Source organism: Pavona decussata, unplaced genomic scaffold (genome assembly GCF_977016875.1).
Source record: "Pavona decussata unplaced genomic scaffold, jaPavDecu1.1 SCAFFOLD_254, whole genome shotgun sequence".
NCBI lineage: Eukaryota > Metazoa > Cnidaria > Anthozoa > Scleractinia > Agariciidae > Pavona > Pavona decussata.
Window position 1 is genome coordinate 6801314 of NW_028145657.1, and position 23570 is coordinate 6824883.

The 23570-nt window shown below is 37.4% G+C and overlaps 4 protein-coding genes across 6 annotated transcripts; 3 read left to right on the forward strand and 1 right to left on the reverse strand.

Moving 5' to 3' along the window:
• Positions 1 to 1504: 1504 nt before the first annotated feature.
• LOC146456858 (uncharacterized protein KIAA1958 homolog) lies at positions 1505 to 2856 on the forward strand. The gene has a single exon (XM_085092807.1). The coding sequence runs from the start codon at positions 1591 to 1593 to the stop codon at positions 2854 to 2856; it is 1266 nt and encodes a 421-aa protein (XP_084948933.1). The 5' UTR covers positions 1505 to 1590.
• Positions 2857 to 3279: 423 nt separating this feature from the next.
• LOC146456859 (melanocortin receptor 4-like) lies at positions 3280 to 12085 on the reverse strand. The gene is made up of 2 exons (XM_085092884.1): positions 11814 to 12085; positions 3280 to 5160 (listed from the first exon to the last, which is right to left on the reverse strand). Exon 2 carries the CDS (start codon positions 5143 to 5145, stop codon positions 4060 to 4062), a length of 1086 nt encoding a protein of 361 aa, XP_084949010.1. The 5' UTR covers positions 5146 to 5160; positions 11814 to 12085; the 3' UTR covers positions 3280 to 4059.
• LOC146456860 (octopamine receptor beta-2R-like) lies at positions 7695 to 18978 on the forward strand. Of its 3 annotated transcripts, none has more exons than XM_085092879.1 (2): positions 7695 to 7997; positions 16337 to 18978. In XM_085092879.1, exon 2 carries the CDS (start codon positions 16350 to 16352, stop codon positions 17424 to 17426), a length of 1077 nt encoding a protein of 358 aa, XP_084949005.1. In that variant the 5' UTR covers positions 7695 to 7997; positions 16337 to 16349; the 3' UTR covers positions 17427 to 18978. The 3 variants fall into 3 exon arrangements, with proteins under 3 accessions (XP_084949005.1, XP_084949007.1, XP_084949006.1); XM_085092881.1 differs by lacking the exon at positions 7695 to 7997 and adding an exon at positions 10385 to 10527; XM_085092880.1 differs by lacking the exon at positions 7695 to 7997 and adding an exon at positions 15226 to 15356.
• Positions 18979 to 21225: 2247 nt separating this feature from the next.
• Positions 21226 to 22348, forward strand: LOC146456861 (lysophosphatidic acid receptor 3-like). Its single transcript, XM_085092899.1, has one exon. It carries the CDS (start codon positions 21248 to 21250, stop codon positions 22181 to 22183), a length of 936 nt encoding a protein of 311 aa, XP_084949025.1. The 5' UTR covers positions 21226 to 21247; the 3' UTR covers positions 22184 to 22348.
• The last annotated feature ends 1222 nt before the right edge of the window (positions 22349 to 23570 follow it).

The window sequence follows — 23570 nt, forward strand, 5'->3', positions numbered from 1 at the left end:
ATTCTAGATCTGTAAGCTTTTCCTTAGGATATTATTTTTTCTTGTTTTTGGTTTCTTTTCTTTTTTCTTTTTTTTTTTTTTTTTTGTTGCGTTTGTGGAGGTTTTTGCTCCTGATGCGATGCCAACGTACGTCACAAATTAAAATATGATGAGTTTGCAGAGTACCATAAAAACATTCTTGTACGAACCATGTACCCTCCAAAGTTAATTTCACGAAACTCTCCTAAGTTAAAATGTTCTTATATATGTACGATATACTTGGACTAACAATATACTATTGTCAGGATTGTTACGTAACAATACTAAGGATCCATCTTATCTTAGGAAGGCCTCTCGAATCGTACACTGAAGACTAGATTTAAGGCTGGTTTCCATATGATCGCAGATCGCAGATCGCAATAAGGTCTGCGATCATATGGAAACTACCTCTGCGATCGTCTGCGATCCTGCGATCGAGATCGCAGACGATCGCAGGAGATAGAACTATGTTCTATCTAAAGGCTGGTTTCCATATGATCGCAGACGATCGCAGACCTTATTGCGATCTGCGATCCGCGATCATATGGAAACCAGCCTTAAAGGGCTGACAAGGCCGCTTTCACTAAAACTCACGCTATATATTGTGATGAAACTCGTAAAACTGCATATTGGATGTGTATGTCAGCCTCGCGCTTCGTTTAGTTAGAATTCTAATTCCGTTCGAGATGAAACTGAAACACGACTCCTTGGCTCGTCCTTGTGTGGAAAGAGCAAAAATTCTTAAAAAGTAGCCACGATTTGATTTCCGGCTGGGATATTCCGAACCTCCTGAATTAATCATTCGCGCTAGGTTTAGGCGTTTTGGTTTAAACTGAATAATTTACTCTGAACCGAAATGGCAGGCACCAGTTGTTCAAAGGGCGGATAACTTTATCCAGTGAATAAGTCACTATCCAGCGGTGCAAATGTACTCCAAACAACGCTTCTGGCAAGTTTCACACAATCCCATACTTAAATTAGACATATACGCTTCTACTCTGTACACAATTATTATAGAACTATAGGGAAAATCTTGCACACATTTATTTTCCGCAGAGCGACCTATCCAGTGGATAAAATTATCCGCTCTTTGAACAACCGGGGCCAGGTCTCGAAGTAAGTGGAAAATTTTCCCGAAAGCAAATTCCCAACCGAAAGTTAATTTTGGAAATTTTTGGTAAAGAAGGTAAAGAACGAACTTTAATTTGCTTCAATACAGTAAGTTTTTTTCGCCCATCTTCATTCCTTCAGCATTATTTATTCAACATTAATTTATGAACAGCGGTTGGTTAACAGACATACCGTAAAATTCCGAAAATAAGCCCCTCCGCATAGAAGCCCCCCTAAATCTGAAACGCAAAAATACTTCCTATAATAAGCCCCCCCGAATATAATAAGCTCCTGGGGGCTTGCATTTGAAAATTATCCTCAATTATACGAACCAAAGCAAACTACACATAATCAACATTATTATACAATGCTGATGCTATCTCAATTTTGATTGGCTAAAAGCACCCCGCTAATTCTAGATGGCGCTGTGTCATCGCGTCACATCTACAGACACTGGCGTTTATGCATGTAGGTATGACGCGTTTTTTCAGACAATGGTTTTCGTCACCTGACAAGCTAGCCGGCGGTTTGAGCAAGATTGTCATGGCGGAGTCCGCTCCAAGATTTGCGTCAGTCTCAGAAGCGGATTTAGGACGCCTTGTTGACGACAAGGACGCAAAGAACACCAAACGAGCTACCAAGACAGCTCTTAGAGTTTTACAGCAGTATTTGAAGGAGAAGAAAGTTCCCGAACCGCAAACCAAAGATGGCATCAGTAACGTTCTCAAACTATTTTATGCCGAAGCTAGAAAAGTCGATGGAACTTCTTATTCCAAAAGCACTCTCAACAGCCTGAGATTTGGACTGGGCAGACACTTCAAGGCGACTCTTGGCTTCGATATAATAAACGATCCAGCATTTGCCGAGGCAAACAAAGTTTTTGGCGCCAAGTGCGTTGAACTAAAACGACAAGGGCTCGCCAAAGTCGAACACACGCCACCGATCTGCGAAGAAGATCTTAAAAAGCTGTACGAAAGCGATGTTTTTAACCAAAACAGCCCGGAAACGCTTCAAAACAAAGTTTTTTTCGAGGTTATGTTGTACTTTTGTCGCCGAGGAAGGCAAAATCTTCGTGAACTCAAAAAAGCTGATTTTTCATTCAGCACGGATGGCAAAGGTGCAAAATTTGTGTGCAAAACAACAGATGAACTCACAAAGAACCGACGAGAAAATGATGAAGGATTTGAAGGAGGCGTGATGTTCGAGAAACCAGGACCACACTGTCCTGTGGCTTCATTTGAACGGTACATACAGCACCTGAATCCCTCAAACGAATTTTTGTTTCAGCGGCCGAAGAAAAACGCCGGCATATCTGATCAAGTGTGGTACGATAACATGGTTGTCGGAGAGCGTTTGCTCGGTGAAAAAATGAAAACGATCTCTCGAGAAGCCAAACTTTCAAAGTGTTACACCAATCACTCGATCAGGGCAACGGCGGTTACAATCCTGGACAAGTCCGGGTTCGAAGCAAGGCATATCATGGCGGTGAGCGGGCACAGAAATGAATCCAGCATTCGGAGCTATAGCAGGACTGACATTTCAACCAAGAGAAAAATGTCGGAAACCCTGACGACAGAGTGCAAGGTGAGAGGTGAGGAAGTGGCTATTAATCCGCACCAGTTATCTCCTGTTATTAGCCTTTCTCAAGAGGAATTTATTTTACAGAACTCTCATTCAGAGATAACGAAAAATTTTAATTTCTTCAACTGTAATGTCAACATTCATTAAACGCAAATCGGGAACGTTTTTCATAAGACCGGACAACTTAACTTTAGAATTTTGTTCAAAAGTTTCAGTTCGATTCAGTTTTTCCTGAAACGTTTTCAGATGTTTTAAGCTTAAATCCTTTCTGTAAACCTTTTGAATTCCGCTTTACACGTTATTCACGGCTGTCATTAATAAAGATGTTTACACTGAAACGTGTCATTGCGTGGCTTACTTTGTTGTTGTTCTGTGAAATGTCTCAACGCTTGTACATTTATAATTGTATAATAAAACAATTATTGGATTCGGTTTTCGCATGATAGCGAAATTATCAAGGCCTCGGTTTGTGTTATCCGCCTCAGCCTTCGGCTTCGGCAGATAACACAAACCTCGGCCTTGATAATTCTCGCTATCATGCTCAACCTCATCCAATAATTGCTTATTATCAGGAAGCCTTTTTTAGTCATAAAAGAATGATTCCGTGCTCTGAAGCAATGTGGTCAACAAGTGTTGAAGTTTATTGTCTTTTACCGTTTTTATTGTATTTCCGTTAAAGTTCATTGCCGTTGTGCTTGAACTTGACATTTTCAGTGCGATTAATTTGTTACGAATATCTAGCCAGTTGCACAATTTTGACACAAATTTCCCTCCAATTATAAACCCGGCCAATTTTGAAACGCAAATTTCCCTCCTATAATAAACCCCTCCGAATATAAAACCCTTCCAAATATAAGCCCCTCGAAAAAATCCTTTGAAAAATTTAAGCCCCGGGGCTTATTTTCGGTTTTTACGGTATTGCTGTACCTCCTCGCATTTCTTGAATTATTTATATTTATCCAAGACCAAATCATGATGAGGCATTTCGTTTTTCCTGAGTGAAACAAGAATTTCATGTCGTACTTTAAAATAAACCTAAGATAAATGAAGATCGAGTGAGTAAAGGCCTGGTACTTTCAGCCTTTGACCACCATACAGAGAACCGTACGACGTGGCCTGACGCCTAATCGTTTGTTTCCTCTCAAAACTTTCCGATCGTTTTGAATATTATATGTAAAGTTTGTGATATTTAACAATTTGAAAATCAAGAAAATGTTAAATAAAGTTGTTATTGTCATTGTCGTCTTCTGTTAACGATGCATATTCTTTCTTTCAGTTTTCAGCTCAATTTCACTTTATAAGAGTATTGCAGCCATGGTCAACTTTCCTTTAGGCAGCTATATCAGCCATTTAAACCACTGATACACTAGCATACGTTCTGCGGTGAGAGTTGCTCCTTGAGCTAATACTCCTAAAGAATTTTCTCCTGAAAGTTGAGGAATTTAATTCTGATGTCACAACGTTTTCCGTTCCCATGCAAAGGCGTACATTCAGCGAGGAATAGGATCCAAGAATACCACTAACGGAGTTGAGCGTTTCACCCCGCAGATTTTTCAAGGCGATCTCATCCTTAATCATTTTGTGTCGGCAGTTGAAGATCTCTGAAACTGCTTTGCGGAACTCTGGCATCCTTAAAGAGTAAATTATTGGGTTCATAAACGAGTTGCAGTACTGCAGTAGCTTGATGAAGTTTACTACGTTTTGTGGAGGTATTGGACAAGTCACGCAGAAATGGACTGCGAATAAAAGAGATTGGAAAGGCAACCACGTTAATATGAACACACCTGTGACGAGAGATAAAGTTTTTGCCAATTTCTTGTCGTGTTGTCTTCCAGCGCCATTGTGATCTCGGAAGTGAACTTTGACCCACAGAGCAATGTAAGAAGTGCATGTAATAAGAAATGACGTCAGCAGGGCGGTAAGTACAATATCGATAGTAGCAAAGTAGGGCACTACTTTGTAGCGATAGAGCAGATTTATCATGGATATAAGCAAAGCAGAAAGCCAAGCAAACCCTATAAAACTAAAATAGTTGCGCTTGCGTAAGACCCGATGCATCAGTGGCCAGCCAATAGCGAATAGTCTTTCAGCTGAAATCATTCCAAGGGTAAATACGGATGCGAGTCCGGCCAAAATATCAACTGCCTCGAACACGTGATGTACAGCTCCCTTTCGATGATCGGTTTGAATGCTTAAGTAGATATAAAGCGGTGCCGCTACTGCCCCAACCATCATGTCAGCTACGGCTAAACTGATGAGAAAGAAATGAGTGCGTCTTCGCACTAAACGTCTGGAGGTGAACGCGGCAATTGCCAGGGAATTTCCCGCCACAATGACGACAGCGACTATTGCAAAGATTGTGCTCCACACGATGTTTGCCCTATCTGAAAGGAGAACATCTTGAGTTTTGTTTTGTGGTTTCAACGAATTTCCCATTTTCAGTGAAATGATCTGTGAAATAAGGCAAAAGGCTGGTTAGCTGATTCAAACAATGGAAGTCACATTTGCAGTGTATTTTAGATGAACCCACGTGTTATTGAAAACACGTCTCAGTGAAACAGCGAAATCCAAGATTGCGGTCCGTAATGGTCGCCGTTTTGAAAACCGCGTTAAAACTCCTTGCCTATTCTTCAGATCACGTGACATCATACATTGAGGACTCAAAGAAAGAATTGCTGAGACGTGGTGGCTTTATCGTCGTTGCCTTGACTAATATTTGGGGAGTTGTGGATATATATTTTTTTCAAAATGAAGCATTTTTTGTGCACTCAATTTAGGCAACATTTTAGGATGTGCAATTCAAGTAAGTTCTTAGCTTCATCGAGTCTATTTAGTTAAAGAAGGAAATTGGAACCTTTAAGATTTTTTACGCCGATAAGGAAACAAAATGAATACTTATATGTGCTGCCAGAAAATTCATTGCTATTTTTTTTTTCTCTGGCCGGAATGATCGATTTAATTTAATCCATTAATTGTTCGTCCATTATTATTGCTCGTTTATTTGTATGTACATTTTGGTCAAGAAGCTATTCTTCTGTCTTACTAAAATATTTCAATGAAAAAGTTAAGTATTTTTAGTAACCTATGCGAACTTTGTCTGATTTATTCTATCTGAAGTGTTCATAGGATTTGATTACATGGTTTCTAAATGCCATAAATTAGCATTTTGCGGACAACTCCATTCCGGTTCCATTTTGATATATCGCCAAATGGTTCATTACGCTTAAATTTATATTTGTTATTTTGAGACGGGAAAGGTATTTAGGCAACATAAAAAAGGATGTAATCCGAGATGACATCTATACGCCATTATTTCAGTTTTCACTATAGCCTTGAATTGCCCACCGATGGCTGAAATCGAGTTCCTCATCTGACCACGTTTGCGTCTTTCTCAGTCGCACCGTTTGATATTTTTTCTTCGGAATGAGAAATAATAATAATATATATTATGGTTCTTTCATCTTTTGTTATCCCGTAAAACTGGCTGATCGAAAAGCTCCTGTAAAGTAGTAAGGTTCAAAATGTTTGCTGCTACTGGGAGACGATCTTCTTTATTGTAAGATCCTTTAATTTACAGAAACAAGGAAAGACTACTCGACCACTCAAAAAGTGAAAGCCAAAAAGTGACCTCACAGCAGTACGTAAATGTTTTATCCAAAAATAAAAGAATAGATCCAATGAGAGGTTTATTTCGAAAACGACGGAAAAGGAAAAAAAGTCTATATCGATCAATAGATCAACTCAACCAAACTATAACATTTTACTAATTAGTGGCGTGAATGTCAGATACAGTGCGCTCGAGATTATGAGAATATATAGAGGCAAAAGGAAAAGGAAAAGAATCTCATCTAATAAAGGTTTTACAAAGTGATACACTGTGAAATTAAGAAGACACAAAATACTTACAAACTCAAGATTGCTTCTATTAAAAAATCAGCTAGGGCTGCGGCGCTCTATATGTCAAAGGTAAAACTTGAATTACCAATTGGTTGCTAGTTGTCACGACAACGTGCTATATTTGTACATAGCCACGGAAACTTAAAATATTGTTTCATTAACTCAAAACTCAAAATTAAAACGCTTTTTGTTCGCTAACTTCTCTTCCGCTGATTAGAATTTTACACTAAACTAATTAGGTTTCGGATGTTGTTTTTTTCCTTTAAAATTAAATTTGTTTCTTAGATTAAAGTTAAAAAGGCGAATGTCAAGGGAATTCGGTCGTTTTTTGCGGTAGAAAAGAAAGTGCCATTAGCTCCTAAACAAACACGAGATTTTTGATAAGTAGCAATTACAGCATATCTGACTTTTGAAAGACAATTCTTTTTAACTGCAAGCACTTAAAGTTATTGTCAGGGTTCCTCCGTATTTATCGAATTTAAAGAATAACGATATGCTGCAAATGAGTCGGCTTCTTTTGAAGTACTTTCAGATGACACACATTAACTTCGTCCGACAATCAATCTACAATCTGACAATCTGACAATCTACATCTTAAAAGCATTTGAAAGTATTAACGGCAAAGTGAGAAACGTGTGTAACTAAAACACGCTATGAAAACGCTACCAAAGCTCTTTTCGGTCATAAAACTAACGAAGACAAAGTTTGTTCAAAACAAGCCCATACTTCAGTGTGTCTTCTTGAAGTAGGTCTCAAAATTAAAGGCTGTTTTTTTTTTTTTAACTACTCTATAATGACTGTGTTACTTTGTGTTTGATTTTCGGTATTAAAAGGATGGCACTCATAACTGATACCACACGCGCTATTTCCGCAAATAGAGCCGTAACGGTTCCGAATACATGCTTAGAGAATCATGCGCGCGTGTAACAAAGCACGCGTGACGAGAACAATACGTGTGCTTACCATGCAATAAGAATTTAAAGGCTGGTTTACAGGCTACAATTTGCTGGCGAGGTCTGAGGGCCCGACGGTCTCCAAGCAAGAATCGTACGAGGGTTTTGAAACTCGATTTACTGCCGATTCGTGAAATGAAAGTAGTTCCGATTCACTGCAACAGATGACATCATGTCAGTCAAAAATCAAAATCGGCTGTCAAGATACACGCACGAATGGCACTCTTATACTGTCGACCCGACAAATTGGAGCTTGTAAACCAGCCTTATAAGAGCAAGCTGAACTATAGCCGAGAAGCCATCAACTTGTGATCCTGAACTACTGCAGGTGGTACAAAATGACGAGCGTTACTGAACCGAACTTTCATTGAGAGAGGAGAGGTGGCGCTCATCCAAGGAGAGGCGCGTCACTTATTCGAGGAGGAGCGCGCATTTGAGGTTAGGAAGGAGGTTGGGGCGTGCACTTAATCGAGGAAGAGTTCTTATTTGAAGGGGGAAAGGCTGGGATGTCTCGAAAGAGACTTTATTTACGGGGGGGGGGGGGGGGAGGTGGAGGTGTCACTTATTGGATGATTTATGGTCTATTTTGTCTTTAATGGTCTTTTGGAAGAGCCTCCCTTATTCCTTTCTCAACTAATTAGAAAGAGAAGTTCGTGGTTAAGAAGCACATTCAATCCAATCTCTTATATCTAATAACCGAATGAGTTTTTTTTCTGTTACGAAATTCAGGTTTTGAACAGTGCAGTAATAAAAACTGTATGTGGCTATGTTTTAGTAACACGATGAAAAGCCGAAAGTCACCTTGCGCTCGATAATAATAGTGACAACTGATTTCCGGGATGTGGGGTGAAATTATTGCGATTTTGGCTTCTGATAATGTCGGTAAACTGGTCTCTTTATCGCTATCATATAAGTTCATCACCTGTGCGTGTACGTGGCTCGTACATGCACGCAGATTTATTTATCTTTTGGTACACTCAATTTAAATAATTTAGAGACTGTGAGTGACTCGTGTTTCCCAGACGCCTTAAATTAGCATTTAGACGATTTATTTCACGCTTTTATGTTGTTATATCGGATGAAGGTTAATTGCATGGGTTTTGCCATTACACAGTTGGTACATTTATTATTTTGAGAACCAACCAGTTTGGAAGTTATTAATATGTTTTTTTTTCATTCTTAGATACAGTCACTGCAGCTTTTTAAATGGCCCTTCCTTGCTAAAGAGTTCAATTCGAGGGACTCCTTCTTCTTAAGAAATGCTCCATGTACTTCTTAATCATGGACATGGCCTCAATACAATGGCTTGGCTCTAAGGCAATCCCTCAAGATAAATCATTTTTCACCTGTGCAAGCGCATTTTCTAAGAACTTTTCACAGAGTACCCTTGCATTGTAACAAAATAAGACCTGTTAATTTTTTTTTTCAATCACAACCAAGAAAATGACAGGGTTTTTTTTTTTTTTTCACTCAATTGAATTCGAGCTTTCGTCCTATTCGAATTTGCTGACTGGCCCATTTCCGCGACTAAAATTTCACCATCGGCAAACCTGCAATAGTCTCTGCTGGTTTCAGTGGTTAAATTGCTCTTTCATGGATCAGAATTTCACACTGAGCAATATTCGTTAATTCAATATTTTGTAGCACAATTAAAGGCAAAAAAGCTTTGGTTATGCATTTGTTATCTGTGATGTATTGTTATTGTAAAAGTTTGGTTTAAGTTGTTGTGCAAATTGTGAGCTGAGGGGTTCACATTCGAGTTAACAATTTGCCATATCACATGTACAGTATATTATTTTTATTCTTAATTAAAATCAGCAGCGGTCGTTTGTCTCTGACCATAACAGAAACTTTGAAAAATTCCAAAACAATGTAAGAAACCAAAATTACCAAATTTCAGTCGTGGAATGCCAGTGGTTGTTTAGCTTGTGTTTTGCGAGGACCCAATTTTACTTGAAAGCATTTTGAGTGAGAAATGAGAGCAAGTTTTACATGTAGGTAATTTTAACTGATAAGGAAGCTACATACAGGTTTAGCAAATGACTGTGCTTCCAGTTGCAATTGTCCTATATTAGGCTCACTGCTGGACTCTAATTTGATAAACTCAGTACGTGCTGTTTATAAATTTGCACAAAAGAACTGATAGGCCGTGGTGGGCGTATAACCGTCTTCCTATTCATGAATAGTCTTCATGAATAGTATGAATATTAATAGTATGAATAGTATAAATAGTATTCATGAATAGTCTTCCTATATATTAATGAATACAACTTCGTTGAAATAAAACCGAGAAATTGTTATTATTTTTAAAGTGGAAACCCATCAAAGTTAAAAAGTACTGGTTGTAATGGCCGACGAATACAAAAATATTTGGATGCTTTTTCGTGATTTTTTTTCAAACAAGCATTCATCGTAAGCGCCCCAGGAACTTAAAAAAAAAATGAAATCTGTTTGCAGCGGTTACATTCGCTTTGCTTATTCGAGTTCCAAGTAATAATCTCCCGGAGAGAAAACTAAAATCGTTTAATTCGTGGATCGGAATATATTTCGTTGCTGTTCTAAAAATGATTTTGAATGTTTTTGAAATATTCGATTACCAGATACATCGGTGCTACGAAAGCTAATGATATATCGACAACGATTTTAAAATATTTAACGTGCTTCTTTGTGTAAATCAATTACTATTTGGTGAACAGTAGCCTACTTGCCTGATTTCTTACAAGTTAATGGCTGGTTTTTCAATATTTTATAACCTAATAGTGAATGTTTTTGACTGTAACTGTCAATCAATGCTTTGATAACTTGGCAAGTGTTTACCGACGGAAGTATCGGTGCTCTAAGCGGGGTGTCTTCAAGCTAGGTAATAATTTTCTCCTGAGGACAGGAAAGTCTCGCTATAAATATACAGATTACTAATAAAAGAGAGGCAAGAAAAGGTTTAACTATATCAGGACAGTTACTGCTGAAGGTAGGATGCGCTTTTGTTTTAAATTTTACTAGGAAAACACGGGTAAAATGACATTTCGTCTGCATTGATAAGAAATCGTTTGATTTTTGTTTCACTGGGTATGAAACAGATTCGGTGACATTGTCAGTTAATAATCATGAAAATGTAATCTATTGGTATTCCTCAGTTATGGGAACAAGGGAATCTCGATTCGTTAACTTTGTAGTCATTGATTCAACCAGGTTTTGTTTTTCAAAAGGCTGTAGGAAAAAAAAAACATGTAACAGACACCAAGGAATATATGTACTTCAAGTGGATCAGCCATTTTTTTCACATAGGATCGCTGGAATACACTGTTATACTAAAGGAACAATTAACTAAGTGTGTAAAGGCAATAGATAACATAGTAGATGGAAATACAGTTCGCCGGCAACTGGGACTCGAACCTCAATCTCCTACATTCAAAGCAGACGTGGTAGCCGCTACATCACGGGAAAAACATACAATAGGAGCGGGATACGTTATATCTTGCTTGTGCACGTTTAATTACTTTAGAAAACTGTTTATCGTATTTTCCCTAAGCGTCAAGAGATCTTAGCGTTTAAGTCAACTCTCAGTAATGTCTATGAGGTAACAGAAGGTAACTGGACCGTTGCATTCGTCCATTGCTCTTTCAACATAAGCTATCAGATTTTTTTTTTCAACTACATCTACTGTAATGTCTAACTGGTACAGCGAATACTTGTCATTTTTTTTTTTTTCAAAATGAAGACAATGTATAAACGTAATAATATTTTTCTCGTGTCTGCATTTTCTATTTTTTTTTTTCAACTTAAGTTGTTTTGACAACTTACGAAAAATTAGTTAAAGAAAAAATGTGGAAAGGCAGTCTCATGTTTTATTCTAACATGCGCTTGTGTGCGTAGATGTGGTCTTGTGCAAATAATATATGCATCAAGAAGGTTAATACGAAATACATGAAATAGTACTATACAGACATGAGCGTAGAGAAGGCATCGTATGTTGGATAAAGTACGAGTAGACATGATTTTAAGAGGAATTATTCCTTCTTTGCGTAATCAAATGTCGTAGATATTATATGCCGATCAATTTAAGGTGCGAAACAATGGATTTGATGGCAAATTATTATACCATTTATTTCGTTAGCTTTGACGGATAGATGTACTTCCTTGCTGCGGTACATACAAGATATGAGAACCGTTCACTTTTTTTTTTAAATATTCTATGAAGTATTTCTCAAAGGACTTGTTCTTAGGGGAAGGAGATGAAAATTAATAACAGCTCACCTGGAGTTATGGAACAGCAATCTACAAAACCATTTCAACAGTAATAATAAAATCGATCTTTCAGTTGAAGCATCCGAGCATTTCAGCGAAAACGAAAAACTTGCGTAGAGAGACCATAACTTGACGACAATTCCCGTTGTTCTTTGAGAGCATCGTTACTTGATGAACTCTCGACGATGCTGTATTTTAAGAGATTATTTGAGTGTTTGAGGTTTGCCGTCTTATTTACATGGCAGGCAAAGATATCCACTTTAGTGGCAATGTTGCTAGGATACCGTGACAGAAGTTTGCTACCATTTAATTTTGGAGGACAAAGTCTTTGCCACCAGGCAGGTGACTTGACTATAAACTACGCCACTTCACATAGCCAAGAACTATTGTCAAACGAAATGTGAGCAGCGTTCTTTTTTGTCGAAAACGCAGATTAACTCTGAAAGGACCCTCTTCATGCAAAGGCCAAGTCAGAACTGTTTATTTTGGTGCTGAAAACTACAGAGCATCATTGACAAAATACGGTCATCTTTTGTTTCATTCAGTGCGAGAAGACAATTTTGCACTTAAGATTCAGAAGTGATTCGATAATTGGAAAATAAAAGGTTTTCTCGAGGAAGTGATAAAACGGCCTCCTGTGTATGAAATAAACGCCAAAGTCCTTTTTTGTCTTTGCCGGAAAGAGAAATAAATATATTTAATTCTGTAGATCTCGCATATTTACTCAACAGTTTTAATTCAGGTGAAGGACTTTCAATTTTCTCAGTACGTTTTGCTTATGAAAATCAGAAGATAGATCAAATCAAAGTGTAAGTATTTTTATTACAACAACATTAAAGAGAAGATCAGATTCCTATATGTATAACTTGATCCACTCAGTTGTAGTTATTGAACAGATAGCTGCTTAATCGTGCTCATGTTTGGAAATACAACGGTAAGCTTTCTGACTGCTATATGGCGTTCTGTTTGTCGATATAACCTGACAAAACAGAGCTACTAGAGGGTGAGACTTTTCTGAAGTAAGTCACCTGTGTCAATAATGTCGGTACTTTCTGGATAACCCGAAAGACTTAAAATTACCATAACGCATCACCGTAAAGAATAGCATAAAACAAAAGCTACAATATTAAAACATAGTTCTAATTTCATGTGACAAATAAAATAAAATAATAATAAAATCATGCAACAACAACGATACATGCAATTCGTGCGTTCACTGTAGAATGGTTTGGAGAAGAAAAAAAAGAAAAAAAGAAAAAGAAGAAGGAGGAGAAGAACTATTCGTTATAGAGGCTCGCAGTTTTCCCGGCCTTGAAGTGAATTTTTTTTTTTTAAAATCAAAATTTCACACAGAAGGCATGTTTCGATCTCTCTCATATTGTAAAACCTTTTCACCCTATGATCTAATTAATAAAGTCCATTACTTGTATCTCGAAATCTAGTCGGACACTTTGCAACGAAACTTTCAGGATTTGAAGTGCTCAACGTAGACAACGTGTTTGTCCAGAAAGTGTTAATTTGAGCCTCTTTAAGGGATGTCTAGTGTGCTTGTTGTATGTCTGTATATGATGAGGGGGAATGGGGTGGGATTGACCTTACTTAGCTTGAATCATTGAAATGATAATAAAGTGCTGTCCCCTTTGGGCAAATACTATTATGACGAGGCTGGAAATTTTGAAAGCTGTTTTTACTAAGCAAAGTACCCGGCCGAAGCAAGGCAAGCGAGGATGAGGACATTATCCCGAAAGGTTCAACTTCACGGCGCAGGTTTGTTCATGAGCATTTGGACTTAAGACAACGATGTCTGTTCTAATTAGGTTGACTAGAGATAGAAGGGCGATCCATGACTGGCCAAACAACATTCTGGGCAACAACAAAAAAGCCTGCAAGCGTGATAAATAGATAGAAAGGGAAAAAAGCTATATGGTTCCATTTATCTCATTCTAGGGTGAAGAGGGACGACGTGATAATGAACGAATACACAAAATGAGAAAGGAGTGCGTGAATGAGTGAATTAAGGAATGAGGAATGGATGAACTAGCAAACAAAGAAACCAATGTACTAATAAGTGAATTTGTATTTATGAGTCCATATATACAATCAAGTTAATTCAATTCAATTCGCTAAGCTTGAGAGTAGCTTTGTTTTTCAGAAGGTGGGTTCATGTGGATATATTGGCGGTCTTACACTAATATGAATTCCAATTTTGAAGAGTAGGAGAACAAAATACTTACATTGTTACATGATTGTATGCGACCAATACTGTTACAATAAAAGAATGCTTTCTGTTCTCCTTAATAGTAATAACACATCAATATTTAAAATATTTGTTGTCATTTTTTATCCAAGTTTTGAAGGAAGTAAACAGGTATTTTTTACCTAAAAAATTATACTATAAGCGAAATAACAAATGACAAAAGATTGAAAAAAGTAATTTATTTCCCGGTGTACAGATTAGAAAGGTTACGTTTCATTCAAAATAAATAAACAAATAAATAAATAAAAGGTCTGATCGACATCGAAAAAGGAAAAAAAAGACGAATGGCCTACAAAAAAGTGTCAAGAAATGTTTGGTAGAACAGGAAAATTAAACTTACACTTTCAAAATTTTGCTTCCTTGAATTATCTAGATTGAAATATCATTGTTTATTTATTTGCCAAAGCCAGGAAATTTGTTTGTAGATAGCTCAAATCTTCATTGCTTGCCACAAAGTTGTGGGCGAAAACTAAATGTCACACTTTCTTTCTTTACTTTTTTTTCTTTTTCAACCGAGACGTTCAGGTTTTATCTTATTCTTACATCACAGACAAAATTTTGACGAAAAAGTGTTTTCTTTTAAAAATCCCTCTTTGGTATTTTTGTCTAATAACGCGTGGTAGTCAGAGTTGGAATACTTCCAAAGGTAGAACCATTTAATTAATATGGAAGACTAAGAGAAAAATCCACAAATTTCTTTCGAGATTAAATATGTGCGTCACAGTACTTAATAAAACTTATCTCTTTTTGTAGATAATGGTTTGTTTGAAAAGGAAACATCGCTTTTCAACTTCAGTCAAGTCATGTATCTCAAGTATCATCGTATTGTCTTCCTTCCTGCGTTTCCGCGGAGGAGACATATCAAATCAAATCCTCATTTGACTTAATTTAACAAAAAAAGAAAAGTTTATCTGTATTCTTGTAGAAGATTGAGCAGCAGTGTTGAAAATTGGAAGATGTTGCAACTGGAATTACCAACTCTCATTTAATTTTGCGTCTAGGGAAATGAAAGTATTTTTTTTTGGTTAGTATGATCGGCACATGAAAATGAAATGTTTACTCATGAAATTGGGAGACGTGTTGACAAAGAGTAGCGTCATCAGCCGCCCTGTCACCGTAAAAGTATGAAATTTGAATTTTAATCGACTACAAGCTATCAACATCCTGCTTCTTCAGTTGGAATGCCACCGAAAATCTCTTCTTAAATCTTTGCAAAGAAGAGATAAAATATTGAAACAAAAACACAGAAGGAAAGAAGCTGAAGAAAATTTTTGTCTGACAAAAGTGAAGTAGACGTAAGTATCATATTGCAACTTTTGCTTCTTCTAATAGATTTTCCAACGTCTGTTTTGCTTTGAAAGATGACACGACCGAGGACCATGTATATGTTAAAAGGTGGAAGAAGAAAAATATCAATCAACACCGTCTTTGTGAAAATGTAAAATTTATTCTTTGAAATAATTACGAACGAAATATTACTAAATGGAAAATATTACCCTGTATTTTAAAATGCTGTTTTTACTCAGTCACTTCTCATCCTTTTTATCACGAGTCTATACAAACGCATTTTTGCCTTTCTAATATACAATAGATTCCAGCTCTTCAAGTTCTTCTTAGCAGAACTCTAAATTTATATACCTAGATTCAGAATTAGGTATCATTTGCCCTACGTGTAATGCTTTTTACACTATTCTGGTATCATGATATTATTAATTTTATACCCTTTTGCTTATGTTCTTTAATTATTATTTAGCTTGATCTATTGTATTCAAGGAACTAAATTTCTTCTCACATTTTAGAATATTTGACTACAGTATATTTATAGATCTAACGACCACCAGAATCTCATCAGACCATAAAATGAAAAATAAGTCTACATTACCACACGCTTATATCTGAGCCACGACTCTCTTAAAATGCAAATGTAATTTTCTAGGGCGGAAGTTATTTTGTTCTAATTCCTTATATTGTATGCTGACAGGGTGTGTGAATAACATAAAATGTAAAAACAAAAATACAGCTGCTTTTAAAAAAAAAGCAAAAAAAGAAAGATTCCGGCGTTTACTCACCCAGTTAACATAGCGTACAATTTCACGCTGATATCTTTCAAATATTAAATAGATCCTAAAAAAGAAAAGAAAAAAAGTTAAAAAAATTTTGCAACTTCCTTGCATACAATTCTTCCAAAAATGGTACCATTAGCTATCTATAAGCATGAGAGTGTCCAAAATGATTATTACCGCAAATATTCTAAGAAATGTATTTTCGTTTGCAGCCACATATATAACATGGCAAGCTCGACGAACTCACCTCTTACGAAACCAGAGTCCATTGCCTTGAGTACAGCATTTGGTTTAGTCGCCCTTACCATTATAGCTGGGAATTCCGTAACGATTGCAGCTTTTACGAAGACAAGGCTTCTCCGAAAACCAACCCACTACTTTCTTATTTCTCTTGCCGTGGCTGATTTGATGGTTGGAGGTTTAGCGATGCCACTTTACATCTGCCATTTTGTAGATTCAAACCTATGGAGTGGGAGCCAAGTCATTCAGACGCTGTACTATACCATAGACGTTGCATCTGGCATGGCGTCGGTTCTTACCCTGGCAGTAGTGTCAGTTGAAAGGCTGTACGCAGTTGGTTGGCCTTGGAAATACCGTCACTCTACACCCTTGAAATGCTATATCATTGCCGTCGCTGTTACTTGGTTCTTAGCGATTGCAATATCTTGTCTTTATTTGGGTTATCGCTTTAAGTTTATCTCCAGTGCCGTGCATATAGTAACAGTCATCGCCTTGTCAATTGCCCTATCGGTTGCCTGCTCTGCTTATAGCGCGTTATGGTTTAGAATCAAACATCGAAGGAGGCATCGTAGGGGCGTAGAAAGAGATAAAAAATTATCCATAACGTTATTTGTCATCACGGGGATCTTTATCTTGACATGGACGCCTTTCGAAGCTATAATTATAATGGTTCATTTCTGCAAAGACTGTACGTATCCTTCGAACAGAGTGGTATATGTCATCAAACTGCTTCAATATAGTAATTCGTTCGTGAACACAATTGTGTACTCATTCAGAATGCAGGAATTCCGTAAGGCAATTCTTAACTTTCTCAAAAGTGGTTCTTTGAGTCCCAAGAGGAACATCCAGGTTAGAAATGTGACCGGTGTGACTTTGACATCAATGTCCACTTTGGTAAACTCCTGTTCAGCGATGAATCTAAGCGTCATATGTAATGGAAATCAGTTACCAGGGACTACAACGGGACATAGGCGGTTGGCCAGAAGGAGAGCAGATTTGTTTCCAATGCACAGGAGAGCAAAATATTCGCCTGGTAGAGCAAGAGTGGCAGAAAATGTTTAAACAGTGGATGAATCCGTAAATCACTGGGAAAAAAATTATTGCAGCCAGCATTGAAAGCTCCAAGGGAGTTTAACTGCCGCAACTGAAAGGGGAATAGCGAAATTGCCACTGAGATACCTCTTACCTCTGGCGCTAATCTATTGATCGAGCGACTTAGATTGAAGTCGCGTTGTTGTTTGTCTTTATCTGTCACGTTTTCTCCAACCAATTTCATCAATAAGAAGGTTGGCATTTGTTTCATGCCTTGAGTTTTTTAGACAGAGGTTTGTTACATTTTCCTCAGACACAACGGTAAAAAGTAAAATGTAAAAGTGACATGTTAACACTCCGTGCTGGCAGCAATTTTAACATGTTTTTTCAATGTAAATTAAACATGGTAATGCTTGAGAAAATTAAAATAAGACCCATATGACTACACAACTATTCAGAATACGCTGAATCGACAAACTTCGTGAAAACAATGGTGACAAAGGAAGGGGGTTGTCTGACCAAAAACTCCTAACACTTCCATGGCTCCTTCCTGGTGCAAATAGGGTTGAATAAGCAAAGACCTGTTTTGAAGTAACTTGAACTTCAACTGACTCGAACCGGCATATACAGGGATATTTTTGAGCGGTTTAAAACTATGCGGCGAAAGCAAAACTTAGCAAGTGCTCTTGGTATCCAAAAAGAAAATTTGGCGTAACCATGCATTTTTCAGAGCTTCTATTTGGGAAAAATAACGCCATATATTGCTTTGTATTTTACTGTTTTTTTATAATAATAATTGATGCTTAATTATCTCTTCAAAATGCCTGGTTACCCCAATTTTCTTTTTAGATTTCAATAGCCCTTGCTAAGATCTACTTTCCCCCAATAGTCATAAACCACTCAAAAAATAAATAAATTCTTTATTGGTAGGCACCGTCCTTAAGGTGATGTTGTACGGGACGATTTTGAACGCAGCAATTTGTTGCCTTAAAAATTGTTACCGTGTTATTATAACACCGTGCAGACAACTGTTAACGAAGCAATTACGTTGCATCAACAAACTGGAAGTGTTCAGTACCTGTCAGACCACGCAACGCGTTGCCGGAACAAAATTTTGCGTTAAAAGTTGTCTGGGTTCTATTTTGCCTTAAAAATCGTTGTTAAAAGTTGTCTCGTTTGACATTACCTTATAGAATTGTTGATAATCAAGGATCTACTTTACAGTTGATGGCAACAGTTGCAAAAGAGTTGATTTGTCCCCTGGAAATCTTTTCTACGCGTGTAGGTTTGAAAGTAAATCCTGGAATACTTTATATCACCTCAAAGCTTATAAAATGCATATGAAGAATTTGAAATAGCACTTGAAAACTTTCTGTGTTTTTATAGAAAACGAAACTACATACAAAGAACTAGCTGCAAGCTCGAAAACCTTTCGGTTATCTAGTTGCTAGGCATTTCCTTACCTAGAAAATATATTTAGTGTAAAATATGACAAAATCTGTATGTAAAAATTTCTAAATATACAACAAATGCAATATAATTTATAAATGTTGGAAATGTGAATAAACTATGTATGCATGAATATGTATGTACGGGTAAGTCCCAGTTCGAACGCAGAATTGACAGCGTTACGTTTGCCAAAGTGAATTACGAGCTAGTCAGTCGGCCCTCGGTACAAGCAGCTCACGACCACGAATGGCTTTGATTGAACGAAACAGAGGCACTCATTTAAGCAAAAGACTAAAAATTAATGCCCCCTGTGTTATCAGATTGTTCGGAATCCTTTGACATATTCGTGCAAGCTAACACTTTTTGATCTGTTCGGTGCTTTAGATGAAAACTGAATTTAAGTTGCAGAAACTGTTAGAGAACGAAATTTTATTCCCGGAATTTACTATAGCTAGCTGTTAGTGGTTTTACGGAAATACTACTGACCCTTTTTCATATTGTGAACGACATATTTGCCCATTCGAAAACGAAAATTTCCACTGTTTCGAAATTTTGAACTTATATTTTGCCGAAGAAAACTCAGCTAGATTTTCATTGCTACCGAATCCGAATTTCTGAGGCGATTGGCCCTCCGAATACACGTCCACCGGAATAAACCGTTCAGTGGGTGCTCCTGAGGAAACGATCAGCGCTTGAACAACACACCGTAAAACGCATAACTGCTTGAAAGTATCGCACCTCGTTGCTCGTGTTTGAACTAAAGACAACGAAAACATGAAAGGTAGACAGTCAATAATGACGCTGTTAATTACGGTTCTCACGTGCGGTCACGTGAGGTTTTAGTTAGTGCAAGCGAATAAAGCAAGAGTTGTTGATTTACTAAAACTTATTTCCGACGTTCAACAAATTGTCTTCGTTTACATTGGTCTTCAGTTGAAAAATTGTTTTTAATGTTATGATCACCATAGAGTCTGCCGCGTGACATTAGTATTGCTCAAATAGACCAGTACACATCAACCACAATTCAATATCAGTTTTTTATATTTTCTTAAAGAGTTGGCTGTGACATCAATATTGCCCAACTAGACCAATACGTAGCAATCTCTATTCAAGTGACAGAAACCTCGGTGATAAACTGAGATACTACAACAGCAATTTATTGTAGTTCAAGCAAGATGAGAAAGGTTTATTCAAAAGGGTGTATCAGATATGGTTTTTAAGAGAAAGCAACTGCTACGACGTCCAGTTTAGTCGTAAAAGGAAGCTCACAAGATTTAGCTTTGCTCAGCGCCACAATACCCAACTTCCTATAAACGTAACACACTTTATGTTTACCATGATAATGGTACATTTTCAGCAGCTGGCGTAAACAGCATTAAACAGCAATTAACTATTTGGTGATGGGTCGCCTGAAAAAAAACCCATGGAGTTACAGTACACTGAAATACTCATTAAATTTAGTACTTCTGAAAACGAATTTTTCAAATAAACTAACAATAAACATCACCTGCTTTTCATTTTACAAATCACGTTATTTTCCTGCAAAGAAACATGAAATGAAAATAATATATATAAAAAATTATCTAAACAAATCAATGACAGTGTTAATTCGCCGCGTTTAAAATGAAAGTTTAAGGAACCGATCAGCATTGAACTTGAGCTCATGTCATCGGATTTTTTTCTCATACAATCGTTATTTCACGAATCATGAGGCCCGCATCGAAGTTGTACAGGGCACATAATATCATTGATGAGGCGTTGGTAAAATTATAATCTTTATACGGTCCAGTATTTGTTTGATTAAAAACAAAAAGGCCGAGAGATATTAGCTCTTGTAATGGGTGGCGTAAGGTGTATAAAACATAAAAAAAACTAAAGGTTGTCGATTTTTTAGACGAAAAACTTATGTTTAAGGATCGTTGTACTACTTTTGACTGGACTACGTGTTTCTACCATTCATTGTAATGAAAGTTTTGGTCAGAACGGTCTTTTTTCTCTAGACATGTCACATTTTATATAACAAAGTAAGAATAAGCCAGTTTAATAAAATACCTCATACTTAAAAATAGAGCTCGTCTCAAGTGTTATTTGGAATTAAGTGCGACATATTGTCTTTGTTTAAGATGATTAATGAACAGGTCGATTTTCCCTCTTGAAACAAAATTCATTTTTCCTTAAGTTCTAAAAAAAATTCGTGGAAGAAGCAGACTTAGCCGTGGATAGTCCATAAAGCGACTGACAGGGCGCTCATATTGGATATAACAAATGTTAAATATTGACTATTGGTAGCTAAAATGGCCAACTCACAATCTTGCTAATTCTAAATCAATATGCCAAATTACTAACGTTATAAGCACCGCATAAGCTTTCGCTGGTTGAGAGTTAGTGCCTCGCGTGGGAAAATGGATGCCTCTCCAGCATTCTCGCTTGAAGAAAACGTTTCCTCGGTAACATGCTTCTATTTCACAGCTCCTATCTTCATGAGTACACCAACTCTTGCTGTCAACGTCATCGCCTGTGTTTTGAACGTGTTCTTCGCATTGTGTCCCTCGATTGGCAACTTCCTCATCGTCATTGCACTTTGGAAGACAACATTACTCCACACACCGGAAAACATTTTGCTAGGATGGTTCGCCTTTTGCGACTTTCTTTTAGGATTCGTTGCCGGACCGGCATTTGTGGCGTTCAAAGCGGCCGAAATAACAAAGAATTTTTCAATATACTGTTGTGCGCGGTTTGCTTATGAATTTTCTTCCCAGACTGCACTAAATGCGTCTTTTGCGGTGTTAGCGTTCATGTCGATAGACAGGTGTCTCTCGCTGCATCTTCATCTACGCTACAAGGAAGTAGTGACTAAGAAACGCATAACAATAGCAGTTCTCACAGCGTGGTTTGCTTCTATTTCAATGACCGTAACAAGATACTGGGTTGACAACCAAACATTTCTTTTTATCTCCAAGTCGTCTAACTTTGCTTACCTATGTGTTATTGTTGCAGTCTATTTAAAAATTCTTCTACTGGTTCGACGACATCAAATTCAGATAACACAGCACAGAGTGTACACTTCAGATAGTTCCAAGAGGAATCAATTTGACTTTGCTCGATATAAAAAATACACCTATACGGTTGCCTTCATTATTCTACTGATTGTGGCATGTTATGTACCTGCCACTATAGTTAGCTTTTGCAAGGAGTATGTTTGTACGGAGAAACTAGAACACGCCAAAATTATGTACACATTAATGGTAACGTTCATTTTTCTCACAACATCTTTGCATCCACTTGTGTTTATATGGCGCTCTAGCGATGTGAGGGAAGCGATTAAAAAAATTTGGTAGATCGAGGTCCCGATGAAATAGTAATTGTACCACGTTTTAACCAAAACCAGCTGGTGTATGATAAAACTTTGTAGTGATTAAATTTATTTGGTTTACTGACAGCAGATTTTTGAACTGACACGATTTCGAAGAGGTTGACTGATCTCGTTATACGTGGGCGTTCAGTTAGAGAGGTCGAACGAGTGGTTAAAGGAAATTAAAAGAATTTTATATATTATGAGAGAGAAAAAAAAATTAAAATATATATTATTATATGCCCTGATTTAAACAATGCCATTTATTTGCTTTCACGTATTATCAGACTAAGTTTGTAGATTGTTTTCTATAAACTGTGGTTAAATCAACTTGAATATATTTGATCGGAAGTGGCAGCCAGGCGCGACTAGCTGTTGTTGTTGTTGTTGTCGCTATTGTCTGTTGCATATATTATCGGCGCTTAGACGATGAACTTTGCACTGGAAGTTTTATTTATCTAATAAATCACTGAAAGGTTTGCTGTTTGATCTTAAACTTAGCGTTTTGCTTTGACAATATCGAATTGGCACTCGTTTTGCGGTTATACTTACCACTAAGTGATGCAAATATTGCTTTAAATTTGAGGTTACTGTGAAGCGGCCTTCACACGGCAAACTAAAGTTGGCAAACTCGTGTTGGCAAACTCAAGTTGGTGTGTGTGAACGGCACAAAAACAGTCGGCAAACAAGTTGGTAAACTGTTGGCGACAAATAGAGCTTGCCTCTATTCTCGCCAACTTTTTCACCAACTTTTTTGTAAACTCGTATTTGACGTGTAAACAATGGTGTGAACGGTTGGTAAATGTGTGTTGGTGACTGTCAACCAATCAAAACACGCGCTCTATCCACGTGATTTGCACGACACTTCACAAAATGGCGGACGGATGTGAAGACGAACGTGCAACTTTTCAATTCATCGAGGAAGTTCAAAACTGTCCAGATCTGTGGGACGAAAATGGAAGAACTAGCGGAGAAACTGGGGTAAAAATGCGCGAAGATCTTGAAAGAGCGTGTTGTGCGCTCCAAGGGTGGGATTTCTACTGATATAAGGTTTCGTCCAAACCTTCTATTTTGCCAGCGCTTTCTGTTTCTTCTTCGGCGATTAACATACAATAGGACCAAGACACAAGCGGCAACTCTGCACTGCACTACGTCGGCCATGTTGCAAATTTAGCGTATTGTGATTTGACACGAGTTTGACGTGTGAAGGCACGAGTTTGCCAACTTTTTGAAGTTCGCCAACGCGAGTTTGCCAACTTTAGCTTGCCGTGAGAAGGCCGCTTAAACTTTTGAGGTTGTCGGCGATCGTTGTTTTCAACACAAATCCTGGAAAAATAGATATGTTGGCCGGAAATCTTATAAAATGAAAAATC